This window comes from Phascolarctos cinereus, unplaced genomic scaffold, assembly GCF_003287225.1.
Source record: "Phascolarctos cinereus isolate Bilbo 61053 unplaced genomic scaffold, phaCin_HiC Scaffold_1;HRSCAF=81, whole genome shotgun sequence".
Lineage (NCBI taxonomy): Eukaryota > Metazoa > Chordata > Mammalia > Diprotodontia > Phascolarctidae > Phascolarctos > Phascolarctos cinereus.
Genome location: NW_027555514.1, coordinates 93,140,775 through 93,161,643, shown reverse-complemented (window position 1 = coordinate 93,161,643; position 20,869 = coordinate 93,140,775). Strand labels below are relative to the sequence as shown.

The window sequence follows — 20,869 nt, the reverse complement described above, 5'->3', positions numbered from 1 at the left end:
AGAGGAAATTATTTTTGAAACTATTACATATGTTTAAATTAATTAAACTCAGTATAGTTAATAAGCACATTTAGTTGTTTTTGTTAATATTCAAAGTTAGGCTTTTAATAATATATTCAATATAAAAGATCCTTATCTTGTCACTTTTAAGAGTACGATCAATATAGTAGTTTTGAAATGTTTTAAATTATAAAATGGCCATCTACAACTATTATAGAATGTAAGTTCCAGAAGCCTAGGAATGTTTCATTGAGGATGTTGAACCAAAAGTGAAATCTAACAAAAAGAAACCAAGGTCAAGAATGTGGTCATGGCAGAGGAAGAGGATGTCCTGGGGGATAACATTCTGGGAATGCTGTTATATAAAATATTTCAAAAGTCAAAATATTTTAGGAGGCAAGTTTCGTTTACAATGTCAATTTTTAATAAGTACAAATCTGTGTTGGGGAGAGGGAATCCAATCACTCACCAAGTAACAGCTGGTTCTTCCTTTGTTATTGTCTCTGGCATCTGCCCCTTTCCACTCCTACTGCCACCATCTTTATCTGGCCTCTCTCTCATTACACCACCTCCACTTAATTTCTTCTAACTGGGTCTTCTAAATGACAGTCTTTGCCTCCAGTTCTCCCCGACCACCCACCCCCCATCACACCTGCCAGAACAATCTTCTCAATATATTGTTGGCATGCATCACCCCCTGGTCTAAAACCTCTTCAATGACTCCCCAGCCTCTCTGTCATCAATCATGGTGGAGATTTTCCCCAATTTGGCCCCCACCTACTTTTCCCATGTGCCCTTTCACTTTCCCTGCGTTTCTGGCAGGTTTGCTCCTCGTTCTCTCAAAAGCCAGGCCCATTCTCGCCCCTGAATCTGTCTTCCTCGATGTTTCTTGGCCCCGGACATGAAGCTCTCTGGTCTCATCGGCCCCAGACGCCCCTTTATTCTTCGGTCCCGCAGGAGGCGCTGCAAAACCGGAGCATTTCCCGGAGTGAGGAGTGGCGAGAACGGGCGATGGAGAACAGATTCCCAGGATGCCCAGCGTGTATCCCTGGCAACGGACAGCTTCGGCCGCCGCTGTGCGAGGGGAGGGTCTGCGGCTGCGCGAAGCAGAGCCGCGGTGGAGGCGGGGGTGGAGAGGGCCGGGACCAGCTCGTTTCGCTGTGGTTCTCGCACCGCCGCCACCCGCAGGGACCCGGCAGGAGCGCGGGCGCGGGAGTGGCCGGAGACCCCGCTGACCTTGACTGCGTAGAGTGGCCGGGGGGAGGGAGCGGGGGAAGCGGAAGCTTCCCCGGGACCTGGGAAGGAGACCAAGGGCCATGGCCGAGACGGCTCCTATTCGGGTGAGAGACCCCACCTCCCCCGCGCATACGGAGGGAGGGACAACTGGACTCCAACACCCAAGGCGCCCGGGCTCCGTGGGGGGTCCTTCTTACCCGAGGCTGGGGGCCTCTTGAAGTCCCCAGAGTCAGGATGTGGGAGCTGACCCTACCCTCCAGAACACGAACTTGAGTCTCCTGAGACCCGACTTGAATGTGGAGATGGTTTGAGGGTTTGTTTATGGAAGGAAAGACTTGTTTAGCTATGGACACTGGGAGAAAGGGACAGTTTAGGGTGCCCTCTTACGTTCTACTTTTTCACAGCCAAGCCACCATTTATCTGTACAGTCTCAACAGAAATTTGAAGCTTATTTGGCTTTCAGGCCTCCCATTTTGCAGATAAGAAAACTGAAGCCCAGTGAGATGAAGTGACTTGCTTTTAAGTCGCTGAATCATTATTATTAAATGATTTTAACGGCAAAGCCCGGAGTAGTGCAATGGTCTTGACTTCCAGGTCAAGACTTTTCCCACTAGGTGGGGTCTGCTTTGAAGCTAATTCGAGTGTCAAGGTCGAGATCCTTTTCTAGGAAACAGTATTTGAGTAATGTTTTCACAAAAAGAGAATTCTCCCTAGGCCTCCTGCCAGCTTCTGCATCCGTTTTCTTACTGTACTGCGTGTCTGGGGGAGCCGGTCTTGGACTCTCTGGATTTGGGGGAATCTTTCATTTTACGGAGGACAGAGGATGCCTTCACTAAAATCCTCCTGATGTTTTCATTAGGGGATGGAGATGACCCTGTTTTCTCAGAAGTCCCTCTGGGCAAATAAATCTAATCTACATGACAGCCTGTCAGATACTTAATTGTAACTGTCAGGTCCTTCTGATTTTTTTTTTCCAGGGTAAACATTGCCATTTCCAGCAATCTATCCTCATAAGATATGAATTCTTCTGGATACTTTTGCAGTTTGTCAGTGATTTTCCCAAGTTGTGGTGCCCAGATCCTTGATACATACTTATTTTAACAGAAATTTTGGTTTTAAAAAGCAAAAGGAAATATAGGGACTTATAGAATTAAGTCCTGGAACCAGTTTTCATGATCCCAATTATATCTCTGTTAGCTAGAGCTTGTCTTAAACATTAAAATTTACATTGTACACTACTCAAGTTTCTTGTTTAACATTCTTGCCAGTTTTATATTGCTTACCTGTCTCTCTCTATTGTGTGATAAATGCAATGTCTGATCAGTCAGACCTGCTGAGATTTCCCTTTGTCATTCTTCTTATACTTGGTAACAGGTGTTTTTGCTTTGTTTCCATGGGGGATCAGATTTCTCTCTACAGTTGACACTTAAGCATTTCTCAGTTCTTAAGAGAATGCTTTGAAAGGTATACTAATGAGATGGAGATTGGGGGGTGGGGGAGTGTCTCAGAACTAAGCCAGCAGTCAAGAGGACAAATAGCCTAGTCTTTGGTCAATTTTCATCAGTTACCACTTGCACTTCTAATCTGATTAACAGGAAACCAGTTCTCTAGCTGTCTCCTGTTCCCCAAGACGACAAATAAGAGTCTTGACTCAGAATTCTTCCTTTCTCATGAAACAACAGGAATGAGACATTGTGCCTTGGACCCCAGAACAAAGGTTTCATGACAGCCACAGGAACAGATAATAAGAGGAGTACTCCCAACCTTGTAGGTCACAGCATCTCTAGTTCTTTCAACCTGTCCTAATGTGATGGGGGATTAAGGCAAGCCTTAAGCATCTCGATTGCCCTTCCGGACCATCTACAACTTATTAATGTTCTTTTTAAGTGGTGCCTAGAACTGAACAAAGTACCCCAAATGTGGTCTGATAAAGGCAGAATACAATGATACTGTCACCTTATTCCTAAAAACAATGCCTCTTTTATTGCAGCCCAACATTGCATTAGCTTTTTGGTTGCCACATCACACTACTGACTTATTTTGAGCTTTTAATAAACTAAAATATTCCAGTTTTTATTTAGACAAATTGACGTCTAATCATTCTTCATCTTATATTTGTAAAGATGATACAAGCATAAAACTTTACGTTTGAATTTCATCTTTTTACATTCAACCCAATGGCCCTGGATTTCATCAAAGCATTTGATAAAATCTCTTATGAGAGATGAAGACATGTACATGTATGTAGATGTATGATTGTACAGTGAGAATTCAGAACTTCAGGGGCAGCTAAGTGGCAAAGTGGATAGAGCACCAACCCTGGAGTCAGGAGGACCTGAGTTCAAATTCGGCCTCAGACACAATACTTACTAGCTGTGTGACCCTTTTGCAACTGCCTTGCAAAAAAAAAAATTCATAACTGCTCAGTTTAGCCAACTCAAAAAACTATCAGTCTGGGAAGACATTTCCTATTTCAAGGCAAAGGGTTGTCCTTTGTCCTAGTTTATTCTGTGTTTTTAAAAAGTAATTATTTGCCTAAAGACACCAATGGCATATTTATCAAACTGACTAATTACATGAAGCTGAGAAATCTGTCTGATACTTTGTGTGACAGACTCAGAATCTAGACAGCTGGTAGAGTAAATTGAGTGTTGGACTTGGAGTCAGGAAGACCTGAGTTTAAATATAACTTCAGACATTTATTAAATGTGTGACCTGGGCAAGTAACTTAAATGCCATCTGTCTCAGTTTCCTCTTCTTTAAGATGGGAATAATAAGACATACTCCCAGTGTTGTGAGAATCAAATAAGAAATATTGGTAAAGTATTTTACTAATCTTAAGGCACTATATGAGTGCTAGCTATTGTTATTAGGAATATTTTAACAGACTGAAAGGTGGGCTGCCTCTAGTCCAGTGAAAGTTAGTAGTAAAGTCTTCTACTTGGTTTCAAAAATTCAACCTTACAAGTACAGGTTGAAGAGAGATATAGTTAGAAAGCATTTCATATGAAAAAGATCAAGTGGTTCTAGGTCAGCATTCTCATATTTTAGCCAAGTAAGATGTGATCTTATGCTTGGTTGAAAGGTAGTGTCCAGAGTTAAAGTCTTATATTCTGACCTGCTCAGATGACACCTGGTTTATCATGTTCAATTTTTAAGGGATATTGACAAGGTGAAAAAATGTAAAGAAAGGCAACCAGTAGAATTGGAGGCTTGAAACCATGCATGCACAAAAATTCACTGGAGAAATGCTATCTGTTTAGTCTGGGAAAAAGAATCTTTCAGGGTGACATGATAGTTTTCTTTAACTTATGCTGCTTGGCTTCAGAGAACAGACAAAGGCCCAAGGTGACCTTGCAGCATTCTCAAAACTTCCAGATATAAAACATTGACCAACTGGCATAGCTTTCAAGAATCCAGAGTCACTTTCCTAATAAAATGGTATAAAATGTATCGAGGAAATATGATTGGAAAAGGAGATAAGCCATTCATGTAGCAAGAGCAATGAATAACAGAGGGATAGCCCAAGTTATGTCTTGGTATTTAGGGAATGGTGATAGACCGGAAGTATGATGCTACATAAGCCCTCTCTGTGGGATTGTTTATGATCGTTCTAGACCCATTCAAATATGGACATATGTCCATTATACAGATGAGGTTAGTGAGTATTGGAGCTGGAACTTAAAACCCATTTCACATGATTACCAGTTTAGTGTCAACCAAGTTCACACACAGTGAATCTCTTAGATATACTTTGATATATTCAATGTCTTGAATGCCCAGCTCAAGGTAAAATCAAACCTTTTATGTTAAAAGTGATATTTGCCCACTTAGCAGAGAGACATTTTGATGGCTGTCATGAAATAATTTTATCTAATAATTCTCCTAAGACCAATAAATAAAATAGATAACAAATTGAAGCCTCAGAACTCCAGGGCACAGATGAGAGGTTACTTTGACTTAGTTGAAGTATTTGCCAAGAGTATTTTGGTTATAGTTGGGAAATAAGTCCCAGATATTTTGGGAAATATATTCCTATATGTTCTGCTGAAATGCTACAACAAAACTCCCTCAAAATGCTGAAAATATAGCCTTGAAGGAAGAATTTTGTAGCCCTCTGTCTGAAAAGAATGACTTTGATAGTTTTTTAAAAAGGCAATAAATTCTATAAGAAGATGTTGGGGGTGGCACTTAAGTAGTAAGTGTGTCTACAATGTTTGTGATTCCAGGCATTCTTGACCTTTGACGATGTGGCTGTATATTTCTCTGAGAAGGAGTGGGGAAACCTGGAAGAGTGGCAGAAGGAAACCTACAAGCATGTGATGAGGACAAATTATGAGACCTTAACGTCCTTGGGTAAGATGACTTAATTGGAAACTTGTTAGGTATTTCTCATCAAAGTACATGCTAGTCTCACATAGAATTCAATAGACATCTGTGTGGTGCCTGTATGCTAGATGATATGGCGCTACAAAGACCAATGAGACAAAGTCTTCGCTTTCAAGAAGCTAACAATCTAGCAAAAGCAATTAACAGGATCAATTAATCAATATACATTGAGTTTTTAATAAATTATTTAGGGGAAAAAAAACTATCCAAATGGAAATTTCCTAAAAGAAGGTAAGGTAAGTTTTGGTGTGTCCAAAGATGTAGATTGTTGTTGTTGTTTGCCCTTCGTTCTCGAAGAGGACTGTGACATCGAGAAAGTGATGCCATGACTTGCAAGTGAATTGGATTTAAGTGAAGGAGAGCTGTCCAACCTCACTCTCTTCTCTGGAGTGGCAAGATATAGATGAGGACAATTGGAGATAGCCTGGGATGCACTGGGAAGCCTTGGCCTAAACAAAGCCTGAAGAGGAGGAAAGGGTTAATGGATTCTCTCTAAAGGTATTAATTGGTTGACCTTTATGAAAATAAGTTGAATTGGATGAATATGCAAGAAGAGGTTACCCAGTTAAATGAGAGAATGTGGAGCATAAAAATGTTTATGAGATTCATTATGTACAAAATAGGACACAGCCAGTATCTCCATCTTTGGTTTGCATTTTAACACTTAACTCTGTAGACCAATCAGAGTTACTCCTTAAATCTCAGCTAAAAGCTACAACCATTTCAAGTAGATGGTAATGTCAGCTGATTGTAGATATACTGCATGATACACTTTAGCTAGAATTAACTACATTCTCATCTCTTTGGGCAGTGATTCATATCCCTGATTGTGGCCATGTTCAGCTGTTCCAGGGCTATTCATTTTCTGGATGCATCTGTTCTTCTCATACGTTGTCCCTCTAGTCAATCGAGGAAAATAAAATAACTGTGAATATATTTGCACAGTGAGTGTTCAGAGAATCAAAATTGCCTCTTTTTGGCCTTTCTGCAGACCATGCTGTCCCAAAACCAGACTTAATATCCTGGATTGAACAGGGTAAAGAACCATTCATCAAAGATCTGGTGGATTTGAAGAGAAGAGAAACAGTGGTCACTTGTGGTGATGATGGGGAATGTAACCTGGAAAGCACTGAGGGGTGGAAGTTTTTTGGTGAGTGTGAAGAGATTAACCCCGTAACAACTTCCATCCTTTTGGCTAAGTACTATAAATATTTCTTTTTCCTTGGACTAGATTGAACCTCATATGTAGAGAGCACTGAACTTAGAGACAACTGACCAGTAGAAATCGGAAGACTTAATCCCTTTCTGGAGCTTTTGACGTTGTTGACCAACAAACACATCCTACCGGAGCTCTTTGGCCTTGCTTTCAGAGGCATTATATTCTCCTGATTTACTTCTTACCTCTCTAACTTCTATGAAGGAGACTTCCTTGGGTTCGACTAATATGAGTATTCCCACCTAATGATCTTGGACAAGTGATTTAACCTGTGTGGACCTCAGTTTCCTCATTTATAAGATGAGGGGATTTGATTAGATGGCCCCTAAGCTCCCTTTCAACACTATCCTGTGATCCTAAGAACTCTAAAAAGGACCTGAGAGTTATCCATCCATTTAGCTGAAATTTCATTTTAATAATAAGGAATATATATATATATATATATGTGATATGTCTTCATGAGTATATTCACTCATTTGCTGACTGATTGTATATTTAGAGTACTAGCAACTTTCTAAATTCTAAAAATTATATTTTTAGAAGCCCAAAGCTATGATTCATATCATCTTCATTTTTCTAAAAAGAAACAGATGATTCCTCTTGGACCTCAGCTAGAAAGTCCTTTCAGGGATTTTAAACAGTGAGTAAAGATACCCCTTCCCAAGGGTCCTCAGAGGAACGTTGCCTTCCTTGTCCCACTGGGAATAATAATTCCCATTAAAATGACCCAAGGTGAAGAACTCAAGAGTCTGGATATAGGAAAAATAAAAACTTGATGAGAAGGAGCAACCCAAAACCCTAATAACTTAAAGTGAGGATTTTTATAGCAGTCTCTTTTATTTTTGGCTGCAGTTTCCCAGCAGTTTAATAAGCCTTGGTCACTTGGATTCTTTATTCTGAATCAGAGCGAGGAGGAGTTGTGTTGGAGGAGGAGGAGGATTATAGTGATAGCTAGCATTTTTATGGAGGCAGCTAGGTGGCTCAGTAGATAGAGCATTGGGCTTGCAGTTAGGAAGACCTGAGTTCAGATCTGGCTAAGATATTCACTAGCTGTGTGACCCTGGGCAAGACACTTAACCTCTGTTTGCCCTAATCCACTGGAGAAGAATATGGCAAACCATTCCAATATCTTTACCAAGAAAACTCCATACAGGTTAAACATTTTACAAATACTACTTCATTTGATCTTCACAACAACCTTGGAGGTAAGTGCTATTATTATACCAATTTTACAAATGAAGAAACAGAGGCAAACAGAGATTAAATGACTTGCCCAAGGTCACACCACTAATAAGTATCCAAGGCCAGATTTTAACTCATGCCTTCCTGACATAAGGCCCAGTACTTTATCCACTGCATCACCTAGTAGCCTCTGAATATGTGGATATCACCACCTATTACTATTATTAATAAATATACCTTACAATCAAATTTCACTTTATAATTTACAAAGGGATTTCATATATTATTTCACTTTATACTTATAGCAGCTCTGTGAAGTAGGTAAGGGAGATCTTATCCTCATTTTATAGAAGAGGAACCTGAGGATATGTTGTATGTCCAAGCTCACTTCATTGTATGCTTTCAGCTAAATTCATGGAAGCAGTTGTGGCTTCTCCAAAAATCACATTGCTAGAAAATACCTAAGTAAACTTGAATCCAGGTTTTTTAAAAAATTTTTTGTTAAGTCCAATTTTCATCAGACTTCATTATAGAGCCTCTCATTCATTTATTCAACCCACATTTCTTTTTAAATAATAATTTAATTTAATAATAACTAATAGTGTAACAGATATGCATGATCAAGCAAAATAGATTTCTACAGTGGCCGTGTCCAAAAATGTATGTCTTATTCTGCCCGTACTGTTGTCTTTCTCAGAGGGTGAGCCTACCACTCATGAGGGCTGATGATTTCCCTTGGATTAAGCAAGGCATCAAACCACTTATTTTGGATCACTTGTACTTAGAAGAAAGAACAGACCCAACATGCCCTATTCCAGGTGAGTGAATAAATTAAGTCTTTTCAAGATCTAGGAGAATAACAGTGTTAGTAAGTGACCCTCCTTAGTTCTCTCTTCTTGCTTTTTAAAAAATTTTATTTTAAAATAATTTGTCATAACTGAACTTTCAGCTACAAAACCAATCATATCTACATTGGCAACTATTTACATGTAAAGCTGAATCTCTGCCTACATGTTATAAAACATCCTCGGTTATAATCTCTGTATCTCCGTACATTCTCTGTCCATTTTGTTGTTGCTGTTGTTGTTCAGTCATTTTCAGTCGTGTCCAATTCTTTGTGATCCCATTTGGTATTTTCTTGGCAAAGATACTAGAATGGTTTGCCATTTCCTTCTCCGGTTCATTTTACAGATGAGGAAACTAAGGCAAACAGGGTGAAGTGACTTGCCCAGGGTCACACAACTTGTAAATGTCTGAGGCCAGATTTGAGCTCAGGAAGATGAGTCTTCTGGACTCCAGGCCTAACACTCTATCTACTCAGCTGCCTAGCTGCCTCTCTCTGTCCATTAGTCTTTGTATTTTTCCATTATATTATTGCAGTCAATATACATACTATTATTCTCTTTTCTTTGCCTTTTTTCTTGAATGTTTCCAACCATGACCTCACCTCACACTTCTATCAGATGACCTAGCCTCCTACTTCACTGAGAAAATTAAAAACATTAGACGTGAACTGCCTCAGTTTTATTCCCCAGTCCTCGGACCTTTTCAGTATCATCATCTGTGTTCCACTCATATAATGCGTCAAAGATTCAAAGTAACATGTGGATCCAATACCAAAGTTGTTTTCTTAATAAGCAACTTTATTGTCCATGTAATAGCTTGGGGCATCAGATGAGTCACACTCTGAAGATGACCTGGCTTAACCTACTGTGGTCACACAGGGCCTTCTATTCCCAATAACTCCTCCCTTCCCAGAAATCCCACCGTCTCCTATCTCTCTTTATGTCACCCCTTCTCCACCCTCAGCAATCCAGGGCAACTCAATACTTATTTATAGTTTTTCATGGTGTGCTTGGCCCTAATCTTTAAGTTAATTTTTGGCCAGGAACAGAAATTGTCACAGAAAATGAATGAGTCTGCAGGCAAGTGCAGTATACCCAAATCCTTTAAGGACATGGTTTTGGTAATCCTAATAAAGTTATCTTTCATTCTAATGTCATTTGTGTTGGACAAGTAAACACACCAATTTTACCATTTCTTAGTAAGGAGACACAGGAAGGCTTCTAGCAGCTCTCTCACAAGCAGGTTCACTTTTCATCTGGTCAGACAGGAAGACAGGAATGGAGTCATAATAAGGGGTTAAATAAGCTTACTTTATTCTAGTCTAGTCCTCTCAAAGGGAGTTTTGCTGATAATGGGAGCACCAACACCTACAGCATTCCCTAACAACCCTTCTCACAGGGGCCAGTGTGAAGAGGGGTGCAACTATCCCTCTCGATGGGTTAAGTTGAGAGCAGCACAACTTGTGTACTCCCCTAAATCCCCTCAAGCCTCAATGGGGGGCTGGTTGAGGCAAACACACAGATTCCCCCTCCCAAGCCTTGGTGGGGGCAGATCAAGGCACTCACAGCATTCAGCCTGCATAATCACCCCTATGGGAGTCCCCAGTCACTGACCAGTGTTCACTTCCTTTAAAGGGCAACAGACAAAGAAGGCATATTGCCATCAGTGGCCTCACAGTTTTACATCACTTCATCCCTATATCTGCTTGTGCAAGCGTGGTAGAAAGCTGTTTTGAACCATGATCATGAGAACTCATATCTAACACCTGGGAAGTAGAGATTGTTATGGGTGTGGATCCTGGGAAGAAAACTCTGAGAAAGAATAACAAAAAATCCACTTTATATACACTAAAATTCACCTTACTTACAATTTGATCTGAGTAGAGCTCCACAGTCTGGTATAGTGGAAAGACCACTGGATTTGGAGTCAAAGGATCTAGGTTTGCCTCCTGGCTCTGCCACTTATTAGCCAGATTTTCTTAAGCAAGTTAGTTTACTTTTCTGGGCATCAGCTTACTTCTTTAGTAAAGTGAAGGACTGTGAATTTAAAGGCAAAGTTAATTCCTAGATCATGAGTTCTTAAGCTTTTTTGTGTCATGGACCCCTTTGGTAGGCTTTTCAAACCTATAGACCACTTCTGAGAATAATGTGGTTTTTTAAATTCATAATTGTAGGAAATGTTAAATTACAGTTAGAAGTGAGTAAAAATAAAGTAATTTTTTTCCATCCAAGTTAATAGACCACTTGAAATCTATCCAGAGACATTGTGATCACTGGACCTCAGGTTAAGAATCCCTGTGGCAGCTGATCTCTGAGGTCCCTTTAAAGCTCTTAAGTCTTTGATCCTAGGTTCACGTTCTAAATATCCAAATGTCATTTCAAATATTCTTCCAGCACCCCAGTTCCCGTGCCCCATATTTTAACCCAGTGTCCCTTCAGTGATGGTCTAAAAATACCTCTAACTTAATTCTAATTTCATTTAACCTTATACTAATATTTACTAAGGCAAATTCCTCTTCCTACTCTTTTAAGCCTATTCCCTCCTGCTTTTTCCAGAATCTTGTTTGCTTTAGGAATCATCCTTTCTTTCTCCTGCATCTTCATCTGTCCCTTACCATTGGCTTCTTCCTCTCTACCTGCAAACGTGCTTAATGCTCAATCCAAAAGATGCCTTCCTTTGAGCCTTCTAGCTCATTCAGATACTTCCTATCCCGTCTCTCTTCTGACTTTCATTACTAAATTCTTGAAAGTGTTGTCTATACCTAGTTCTTCCACTTTCATGTTGTACCTTCTCTCATTAGCCTGTTATGATGTGCTTCTGTCCTTACCATACTACTCAAACTATTCTATTGAAGGAAGGAAGGCAACAAGCATTCAAGTGTCTCCTATGTGCCAGGCAACTGTGCATGCTAAGCGCTTTACAAGTAGCAACTCATTTGATCCTCACAACAACTTTTTGAGGTAAGTGCTATTATTATCCTTATTTTATAATTAAGAAAACTGAGGCAGACCAAGGTTAAGTGACTTGCCTAGGGTCACACAGCTAATAAGAGTCTGCATTTCAACTCAAATCTTCCCAATTCCAGGACCTGTGCTCTATCCTCGTCTGTACCTGGCTACCTCCTGAAAGGCACCAATAACCACAAAAAACAACATCTTTTATGCCTATCCTCTTTGACCTTTCTGTAGTTTTTTAACATTGTAGACCATCTCCTCCTGGATCTCTTCAGGCTCTTGATTGCAGAAATGCCACTGGTTCCTAGTTTACTCCTTACCTCTCTAACCATTTCTATGTCTCCTTCATTTGTTCCTTATCTTCTTCCTGAATCCTTAAGGTGAATGTTCCTCAAGCGTCTGTCTTTGGTCCTCTTTTCTCTCATCAGCCTTTCTTTTTTTTCCTCACAGCTTCAGTATATGTATTTGGGCCTATTCTGGTTTCTCCTACTCTTCTGGTGTACTTTTTCTGTTACTTGTTTACTACAAGATAGCTTTGATTAAAACTACTTTCTAAAAGATGCAAACAATATGTAATAGAGATTTGTAATTTTGTGTATAGTTCTGTCTTTCTGTACTTCTGTATATATGAAAATGCTTATATTTTATATTTGTTAAATATAGAAAAGAAGTTGCTACATATTGTTTTAAAGTCTTTTCATGCTGTTTAGTTTGGGAACATTACTGATTATATCATGCATTTGCTTGAATTCCCTAACAAAGCTCCGTAGTTAACTAGGCCTCAGCTTCTCAGTGATGACACCTTTACATTGGACAGCATCCACTGAAAATACAGTTCCTTCTTGGCTGAACTGGAGGACCTGGTAAACTTATAGGTGTTGGACTTTATATTAATGAACCCAGGGAGCCACAGCTTAGTGTTGCTTATCAAATCCATCTTGAGTCTTATTTGTTCAATCTAAAGTAAGTCTCCATACTCTATTTTTAATTATGTTAATGACAGATAATTAAAAGGCAAAGTTATGGCTTCTCTGGGAATGAAAGTGAGAGATGGACCTAGATTCTTAGGATAGCCTTTGTTAGCTATGTTTTGTTTTAGTAGTGATTTGGATAGATCATAGGTCAGACAGGAATAATAACAGGGTATTTGTTCATAATTCCAGAGTGCCAGGTTGCTGTGAGTACAAGAGAAGAGGAATTCCATTTGGATGATCATCAAAGCCAAGATTTACTTAGATCTTCACCATGGAAAAAAGGAAATCTTTGCTCCATATCTGTTCAAAGAACTACCTTGAGATACCTCCACATTCAAAACAAAAGCCCTGTTTTTCTAAAAGCTCACAGCATTAAGGGGTTCTCCCAGAGGAAAAGAGTCCTGAATCATAAAATCGCAGGCCCCCTGGGCTGTCAGGAAGTCTCCCTAGGACAGAGATGCTTCCATTGCTCTGTGGCTAATAAAAGCTTCCACGGGAAAGGTCACTTGGTACTCCACCAAGGGTGCCATCCCAAGGAGGAACCCTGCCAGTGTTCAAAGTGTGAGAAGCCATTAAGCAGCAAGTCTAACTTCAAGCAAAGCCAGAGATTCTGCTACCAGGAGAAGCCCTTCCAGTGCCACCAATGTGAGAAGAGCTTCTGTGCAAAATGGAGTCTGATTGCTCACCAGCTGGTTCACAAAGGAGAGAGGCCCCTGTGGGGCCCCAAGGGAAGCAGAAGTTTCTGCTGCAAGGTCAACTTAGAGGAGCTTCAGCACATACCCAGCTGGGGGAACCTGTTCCCCTGTGAAGAATGTGGGAAGAGCTGCCTGGGATCCTACACGCATACACATCAGGGCCTGCACAGTGGGGAGAAGCCATTTTCCTATGGTGGGTGTGGCAAGGTCTTCACCTTTCAATCTATTCTCAGCACCCACATGAGAATTCACAGTGCAGAAAAGCCCTTCCACTGCCAAAAGTGTGACAAGAGCTTCTGTAGGAAAACCTCCTTCAAGTTTCACCAAAACTCACATGTTGAACAAATATCATTCTCTTGTGGGGAGTGTGGCAAGTGGTTCACCTGCCAGTCTAGCCTTACTGATCACATCAGTGTCCACACTGGGGAAAAACCCTTTCCATGTCCCAAGTGTGATAGGAAGTACCGCCTAAAGAGAAGTCTGAAGGTACATCTGAGACTGCACAATGGAGAGAAGCCCTATCCCTGTGGTGAGTGTGGCAAGAGTTTTATCCATCGGTCCAAGCTCACAGAGCACATCAGAGTGCACAGTGGGGAGAAGCCCTTCCAATGTCCTGAGTGCGATAAAAGCTTCAGCCAGAAGTCTTCTGTGAAAATCCACCGGCGTCTTCATACCGGAGAAAGACCATTCTCCTGTAGCGAGTGTGGGAAGCGCTTCAACAAACAGAACAACCTCAACCAGCACGTCACACTCCATACTGGAGAGAAGCCTTTTCAGTGTCCTGAGTGTGACAGATGCTTCCGACTAAAGATAAACCTGAAGGCCCATCTCATCCAGCACAGTGGGGAGAAGCCATTTTCCTGTAGTGAATGCAGCAAGAGCTTTACCCGAAGATTTTTACTCACCAAACACCTCAGAGTCCACAACAGAGAGAAATCGTTCTCCTGTGGGGAGTGTGGAAAGAGCTTCATCCGTCGGTCTCATCTCACCAGTCACATTGGAGTACACAAAGGGCAGAAGCCATTCTCCTGCGGTGAATGTGGCAAGAGTTTCATGGAACAGCCGGAGCTCACTAACCACATCATGGGCCATAGTGGGGAGAAACCCTTCTCGTGCAGCGAGCGTGGTCGAATCTACAGCCATCGGTTTCAGCTCACTGAACATAGCAAAGTCCACAGCAGGGAAAAATTATTCCCATGTTCTGAGTGCAAAAAGAGTTTCAGCCATAAGCTTGCCTTGAAAGTGCACCAGCAAATACATATAAGGGAGAGGCCATTCGCATGCAGTGAGTGTGGCAGAAGATTTACTTATAAAGGTGCGCTCAACACCCACCTCACAGTTCATGCTGGGGAAAGATTCAATGGTCCTAAGCCAGACAAGGTTCCCAGCAGTGACAGCCCTTTGGACCATTATTGGAGTTAATATAAAATGGGCTGTACAAAAGATATGGTAGAACTGTGATCTACTAGAAAGCCAGAACCACATAAAGACCAGACCAATGTGTGGAATGGAGGTCTCCACCATCTGGTAGATCCAGAGTGTGAAGGACCATGAAGGGTCTTCCTTCTATAAGGAATGCTGCAGTGCTGCTGCTTTGTCCTTCATTGAAAGGGGCATCTGGCCTCATGTTGTTTTTCTTACCTTATTAAGGGCTGTCCAACGTACTGAGGGAACTCCTTGTTCCTACCCAACATGCACATACCTCCAGACATAGAAAACTCTGAAATCAGAGCTTGAGTAATATGTGTGAATGAAAACTCCTCTCCTACTTCATCCCATCTGGATTTCACCTTCTCAGGACTATTGATTAAACTGAAAGGATTCTCTTTAGAAATTCCATATAAAAATTCCAGAGGTAAGTAGATTCCTAAGAGATTTTTTGATCTGTAAAAAATTACTTTGATAACATCCTTTTCATAGTTAATATTCTTGAACTGTGATCCAGTTTAGTTTCTGGTTATTAGTGATTTATATAATCTATTTTCCATTATGATTTATTGTATTTCCCATTTATAAAGGGATTGTATAAGATCCTTTTTAAGAGAGCTAACATTGTTGTCCCTATATCACCTTGAGTGAATCACTTAACCTCTGGGCCTCAGTTTTCCCAGTGTGACATGGAGGTGGATTTGATGTTCATTAAGGTTTCTTCTCCCTAAGGCTCCATAGAATCATTTCATCTACCACCAGAAGAAATTTTTACTTCTTTTGGTTTCTCCCATAACTTGGTTCAACAAGAAAATGAGATTCTATAGTCATTACTTCTTAGAAAAATAAAGCCCCCAAAACCCACATTGTTTTTCTTTTTCCTCTTATGGTATATTCTTACACCCTTTGACTGCATTCTCTTTTTCTGCTTCCAGAGATCACTAAAACAATTTCTGGTCTCTTAGCTGGAAATGATAGCAAATGGCATTCTTTGGGGCTTTACCATTCCTTTATATTCAGATTTCATTTTTTATTTTCCCTTCTTCCTTACAATCCAACATGTATATTATTTCAAATCTCCTCCCTCTTTTCCTACCATCCTATTTTAGAACTTCATCCCCTCGACTTTTGTAATGGCCTGCCAGCTGGTCTTTTTGCTTTTACTCTCCAGTCCATCCTTTTTATCATTGCCCATGTACTCTTCCTGGTGGGGATCTGTAGGCAGGGTTTTGGTTGGAGCTGTGCTTTTAAACTCATTTGAAGTCTCGATTGAAACCCAGTTATTGTGGTGGAAATCTAGCTGGGGAAAGAAGGAAGCTGAAATATGGTTTCCAAAAAAAGGAGTATTAGGAATTATCACAAGAGAATGCTGGTCAAGATTCAGACAGAAAGAAATCAGTAATGTGGAACTAGAATTGTGTGAGCAGAACTTGAGTAATCCTTCCTTCTGTAAAAAAACAAAAAAACAAAACAAAACAAAACCACAAAACAAAACAAAACCACAACGCAAAACCCATAGCTGTGCCAGGCTATCCTAATGTACTGCTCTCATCACTTCTCTCCTTAAAAACCTTTAGTTGCTTCCCTTTGTCTATCAAATAATGTGAAACTTCCTTGTTGGCATTCAACATTCTTCATAATGTGGCTATACCAGAGGACCAGAGCTTTGTGTCCATCCTGAAACATCACATGGCCATCTTTGCAGTCTGATAGCAAACTAGTCTTTCCACAACCTGCATTTCAACCATCTTGGACAAGGCCCTTCCCCTTGCTTTCATTTTGCTTTTGACCCCCTGTCTGGAGTAGATTTCCACCTTCATTTCCATCCTTTTGGGTGCCACCTCCTTTCTGAAGTCTTTCCCTGTCCCCCAGTTCTCCCTCTTCATTTTTATAGTGCTCTTTTGCTAAACCTTTTCTTTTTACTTATTACATTCTAACTCATGTTATCTGTGCCATCTCTTCTATTATACTGTAAATTCTTTGAGGAAAAAGACTGTCTTATTTAATCTTTTTTTTTTAACCATTAAAGGCAGTAAGGTATAGTGGATAGGCAGCTGGCATTCAAGTCTTTCCACTGATACATGTTAGCTCTGTAACCCTGTGCAAGTCACTGACCTTTTTAGTATTCCAGTATCAAACTCAGATAGAAACAGAAGCATCAGTCTGTACATTAGGATCCTTACAACCACGTAGTGATTTACTTGGGAGTGTTAGCCAAACATGCTTGACATCTCTGCTCTGAGCAGTGCTCTGAGACTATGAATTGCAGAAAAGATGTCACCCTGCATTGGTATAGGGTGTTTTCCTACCTGGGAGTTCACTAAACCAGTGAAATCAAAGGCCCAATTCTTAATTCTGTATTTATCAGCACATTGCACAGTGCCTTGCACATGATTGGACATTTAACAATTTTTTCATCCCAGGCCATGGCTTCTCTTAATCTTCCTAACCACAGAAGAATATGCTCCCAAAGTTGTTTTGTCGGCCTACTTCTGTTCTTTTGCTCTATCTGCTGTGTCTTGACAATCTTATTCACTCCCATTGTTTGAATTACTCCCTCTTCTCCTCTCTCCCAAATCTATATATCTAATTGTGGCTTCTCTCTTGAGCTTCAGACCCACATTTCAGGCAACTGGGCTAAACTGTTATCTTTCACCTCAACCTGCTTCTCTTCCGATTTCACTATTTCTGTCAATGGCATTATCATTCATCCAGTATCAGTGTTTGAAGCTATTGCATTGTCTTTGACTCTGCCCTCTCCCCTGACTCAGTCGTTTACCAGATCTTGGGGGCTGTGCCTCCACAGTCTCTTACATATGCCTCCTCTTTTTTTATTCTCATGGCCACCACCTTCAGATAAGCACTTAGTGCCTTATTCCTACACTATTGAAAGAGACTCTCAACAGCCCTTTCCCTTTCCCACTCATCCTTGACAGTATTATAAGAATCTTCCTCCTTCTCCAACATCAACCCTTTGATGGCTACCTATTGCCTGCAGAATCAAGTTTAACATCCTCAGCGTGGCATTTCAGAGCCTTCCACAATCTGGTACCCCTTCACCTCCATGTTCCATACTTTGGGCAACACAGATTCCTCACAGCTCTGGGTACGCGTGGTCTTTCTTGCCTAAATGCTTTTGCTCAGGCCATTCCTTATTTCTATTTCTCTCTGCCTATTTCTATCTTATGCCTCCTTAAATCCCTCCTAAATGAACCTACTCATCTGTGATCTGCCTCCAGTCAACAATGAACTTTTCCCCCCTAGAATGTCTCATGCCACTTTCATATCTTTTTTTTTGTATTATAGGTAATTGTGTATGTATCTTACTTGTTTTCAGGCTCCATATTTCTTATTCAAACTTTTTATCCTCCCAGCCCTTCAGTACTTGGCAATATTTTAGATATTTAACAAAGATATTAGTCTCCCTATGGCTTGTTCCCCCTTTTAAAAGTCCCTATTCTCTGTCTTGCCAAATAGATATTAAATTCTCATAGGATAGAAGGAAGTATCTTATACCTGTGTCAACCATATATCCCAGATTTTCTTGCAGTTACAATTTAAATATATTCTCCAGTTGTTTCCATGAGCCATCTAAACAATATGAACAATTTAGTTATTTCCTTGCAAGATTCTAAATTGTTTTTCAACTTAAAACAAATAAAAACAATTCACAACCCACCAACAGTGTACTTCTAGCTTTCTTGTTGTGAAGTAATTCCTTAGGTTGCACTTCTTTGATTATTAGTGATTTTTACCATTTTTTCAGGTTGTTACTGATAGTTTACTCTTTTAACAAACATTTATGTCCTTTTTGTTCACTTGTCCATTGAGAAGAAAAGAACTACGAAGAGTGATTTGAGAGAAATAAATGATATTGAACCCAGGCCAAGTGTAAACCCAGAGCTTTGCTTCTGGACCATGGTTACAGAAAAAATATCTTATAGAAAATAACCCTGTTAAGTTGGATCTTATGGTAAAGGAATCTGTAATCATATGTCCTACCATTAAACTATAATAATACAACTTCTCTTGCTTATATATTAATTTATGGTTTGTTAAGGTCCAATAAGGATTTCAAATCTTTTAGGTTGTACCTTTTTAACTAATTCCCAGTATTTGAATCTAAATTTCTATCTGTACAAACAGTGAAGAAATTGTAGAAAATGTTCTTACTCCACAAACTCAAAATATTATGACAAGAAACAAGTGAAACTGCATCTTCATTATAATATGTTCATCTAGCTACAAAGAGCAAAAAGCTATTTCAATAAGTTATTTTCAATTCAATTCAATGACATTTCTTGCTCTCAAACTGCTTACATTATACTAGGAAGGATATGGTGCATATACAAAGAAATATAATAGAAAATTAGAACAAATGTGATCAGTAATAAGGGCAAAAGATCCAGACAAAGGGCCCTAGGAAAATTGGAGACAGAAAATGCTTTATTCTTGAGTGATTAGGGAAAGAAGCGATAACCTGTACTGCCTTGAGAGATTATAAAAGATGGAAATGAGAAAGAAAACTCTAATTGGTTTAGAAGAGTTCTCTAACTTCATCTTGGTAGATGATAAGACTGACCATTATTTGATTATATGTTCTCTGTTCCAAGTTGCAACAGACCTGTTGGCAGGATAGTTGGAATGACAGTCAGTACTTCAAGGATCAGGGATTCCATTCAGTTTGGGTAACTCCTTTCACCTTTAGAGCTTACAACTCTTCTGTTACTGCGGAGAGGGTCTTCAAGAATTGCTGTGGTTGAAGAATTCGTCTCCCTGCAGCCAACTTGGTGGAGTTTCTCAATTCAGTTGGACTGGTGCTCTGATGACATATATGCAGGTTGCCTGCTGCACCAGAAGCCTTACCAGCGTCATGGGAGTTGCCAGATTTAATTTGTCTTCCATTGGTGTGGCCTTGGAGAACCCCAGGTCACCCCTATTCTTCTCAAAGCAAGAACTCACCAATTCAACCAGAACTGTTGTATTTATTGAGATTTGGAAATGGTGCATCATGTCATAGGAATTTTTTATTGTTGTTCAGCCGTGTCTGACTCTTTGTGACCCTGAAGGGGGTTTTCTTGGCTAGGATACTGGAGTGGTTTGCCATTTCCTTCTCCAGTAGATCTCCACAAACAGAAATGAAGTGACTTGCCCAGGGTCACATAGTTAATGAGTGTCTGAGACTGAATTTGAAGTGACTCCAGGCCAACCCTCTATCCACTGAGTCACCTAGCTGCCTCAGCAATAGGAATACACTATGTTAATTGTATGAATTATCTAGACCTTTGAAGAACACATCTTTATAGCTTCTATCAGTAATCTGGGGAAAATCTTTAATGTAATTATCTGAGGAAGATGTGGAATGTTTTTGCAAGTACACTGTTGTACTTGTAAAATCTTTTTAATGAAGATTGTGTTCTTTTAATTATTTCCTATTTATCCTGTACATAGTTTGCTTTCTATATATTTGTTTACCTGTTGTCTCCCCCATTAGATTTTAAGCTCCTTGAGGGCAGGGAGAGTCTTTTGCTTCATGTTCCCTGCTTAGCACAGTGCCTGACGCATAGTATGCACTTAGTAAATGTTTATTGAATCAAGAAGTGTTCTAAAATCATTTTAATGAAAACTTGCTTATCTGATTTCAAACTTAAAATGTGTCAGTTCATTCTCTCACTAACCATTGATATTTTTTGTTAATCCAAATGCATTACTCAGAGATTTGCCAAGAGATATTTGCAACAGTTAAGAATAAATAATTATGTAGCAAGCTTATTTCTTCAAAGGAACAGTTTGCCATTAATTTCAACAGTTATTGAAAGTGATGCCAGTATTGCATTGACTAATATATTTTTTGATGTAGAATTTTCTATTTTGATGTATTTTTTTAAAATAAAGATTATTTGTGGCTTTAAACAGAACTGTTACATTTGCAAAATATTTCATTTTGTT

At 39.9% G+C, this 20,869-nt stretch overlaps 1 protein-coding gene across 2 annotated transcripts; it reads left to right on the top strand.

The window, feature by feature from the left end:
• The first annotated feature begins 1,135 nt into the window (after nucleotides 1-1,135).
• Nucleotides 1,136-20,832, top strand: LOC110201674 (uncharacterized). Of its 2 annotated transcripts, XM_020977508.2 has the most exons (6): nucleotides 1,136-1,340; nucleotides 5,466-5,592; nucleotides 6,617-6,779; nucleotides 8,723-8,841; nucleotides 12,987-15,347; nucleotides 19,534-20,832. In XM_020977508.2, exons 1-5 carry the CDS (start codon nucleotides 1,317-1,319, stop codon nucleotides 14,912-14,914), a joined length of 2,361 nt encoding a protein of 786 aa, XP_020833167.1. In that variant the 5' UTR covers nucleotides 1,136-1,316; the 3' UTR covers nucleotides 14,915-15,347; nucleotides 19,534-20,832. The 2 variants fall into 2 exon arrangements, with proteins under 2 accessions (XP_020833167.1, XP_020833166.1); XM_020977507.2 differs by lacking the exons at nucleotides 1,136-1,340; nucleotides 5,466-5,592 and having other exon boundaries at nucleotides 6,627-6,775; nucleotides 8,721-8,841.
• The last annotated feature ends 37 nt before the right edge of the window (nucleotides 20,833-20,869 follow it).

What these genes read in the sequence shown, in the direction of transcription:
- LOC110201674 (XM_020977508.2), top strand. Translation starts at nt 1,317, where the DNA reads ATGGCCGAGACGGCTCCTATTCGG. An exon ending in TGAGACCTTAACGTCCTTGG is followed by an intron (nt 5,593 to 6,616) that starts GTAAGATGACTT and finishes GCCTTTCTGCAG; the next exon opens with ACCATGCTGTCCCAAAACCA. An exon ending in GGGTGGAAGTTTTTTGGTGA is followed by an intron (nt 6,780 to 8,722) that starts GTGTGAAGAGAT and finishes TCTTTCTCAGAG; the next exon opens with GGTGAGCCTACCACTCATGA.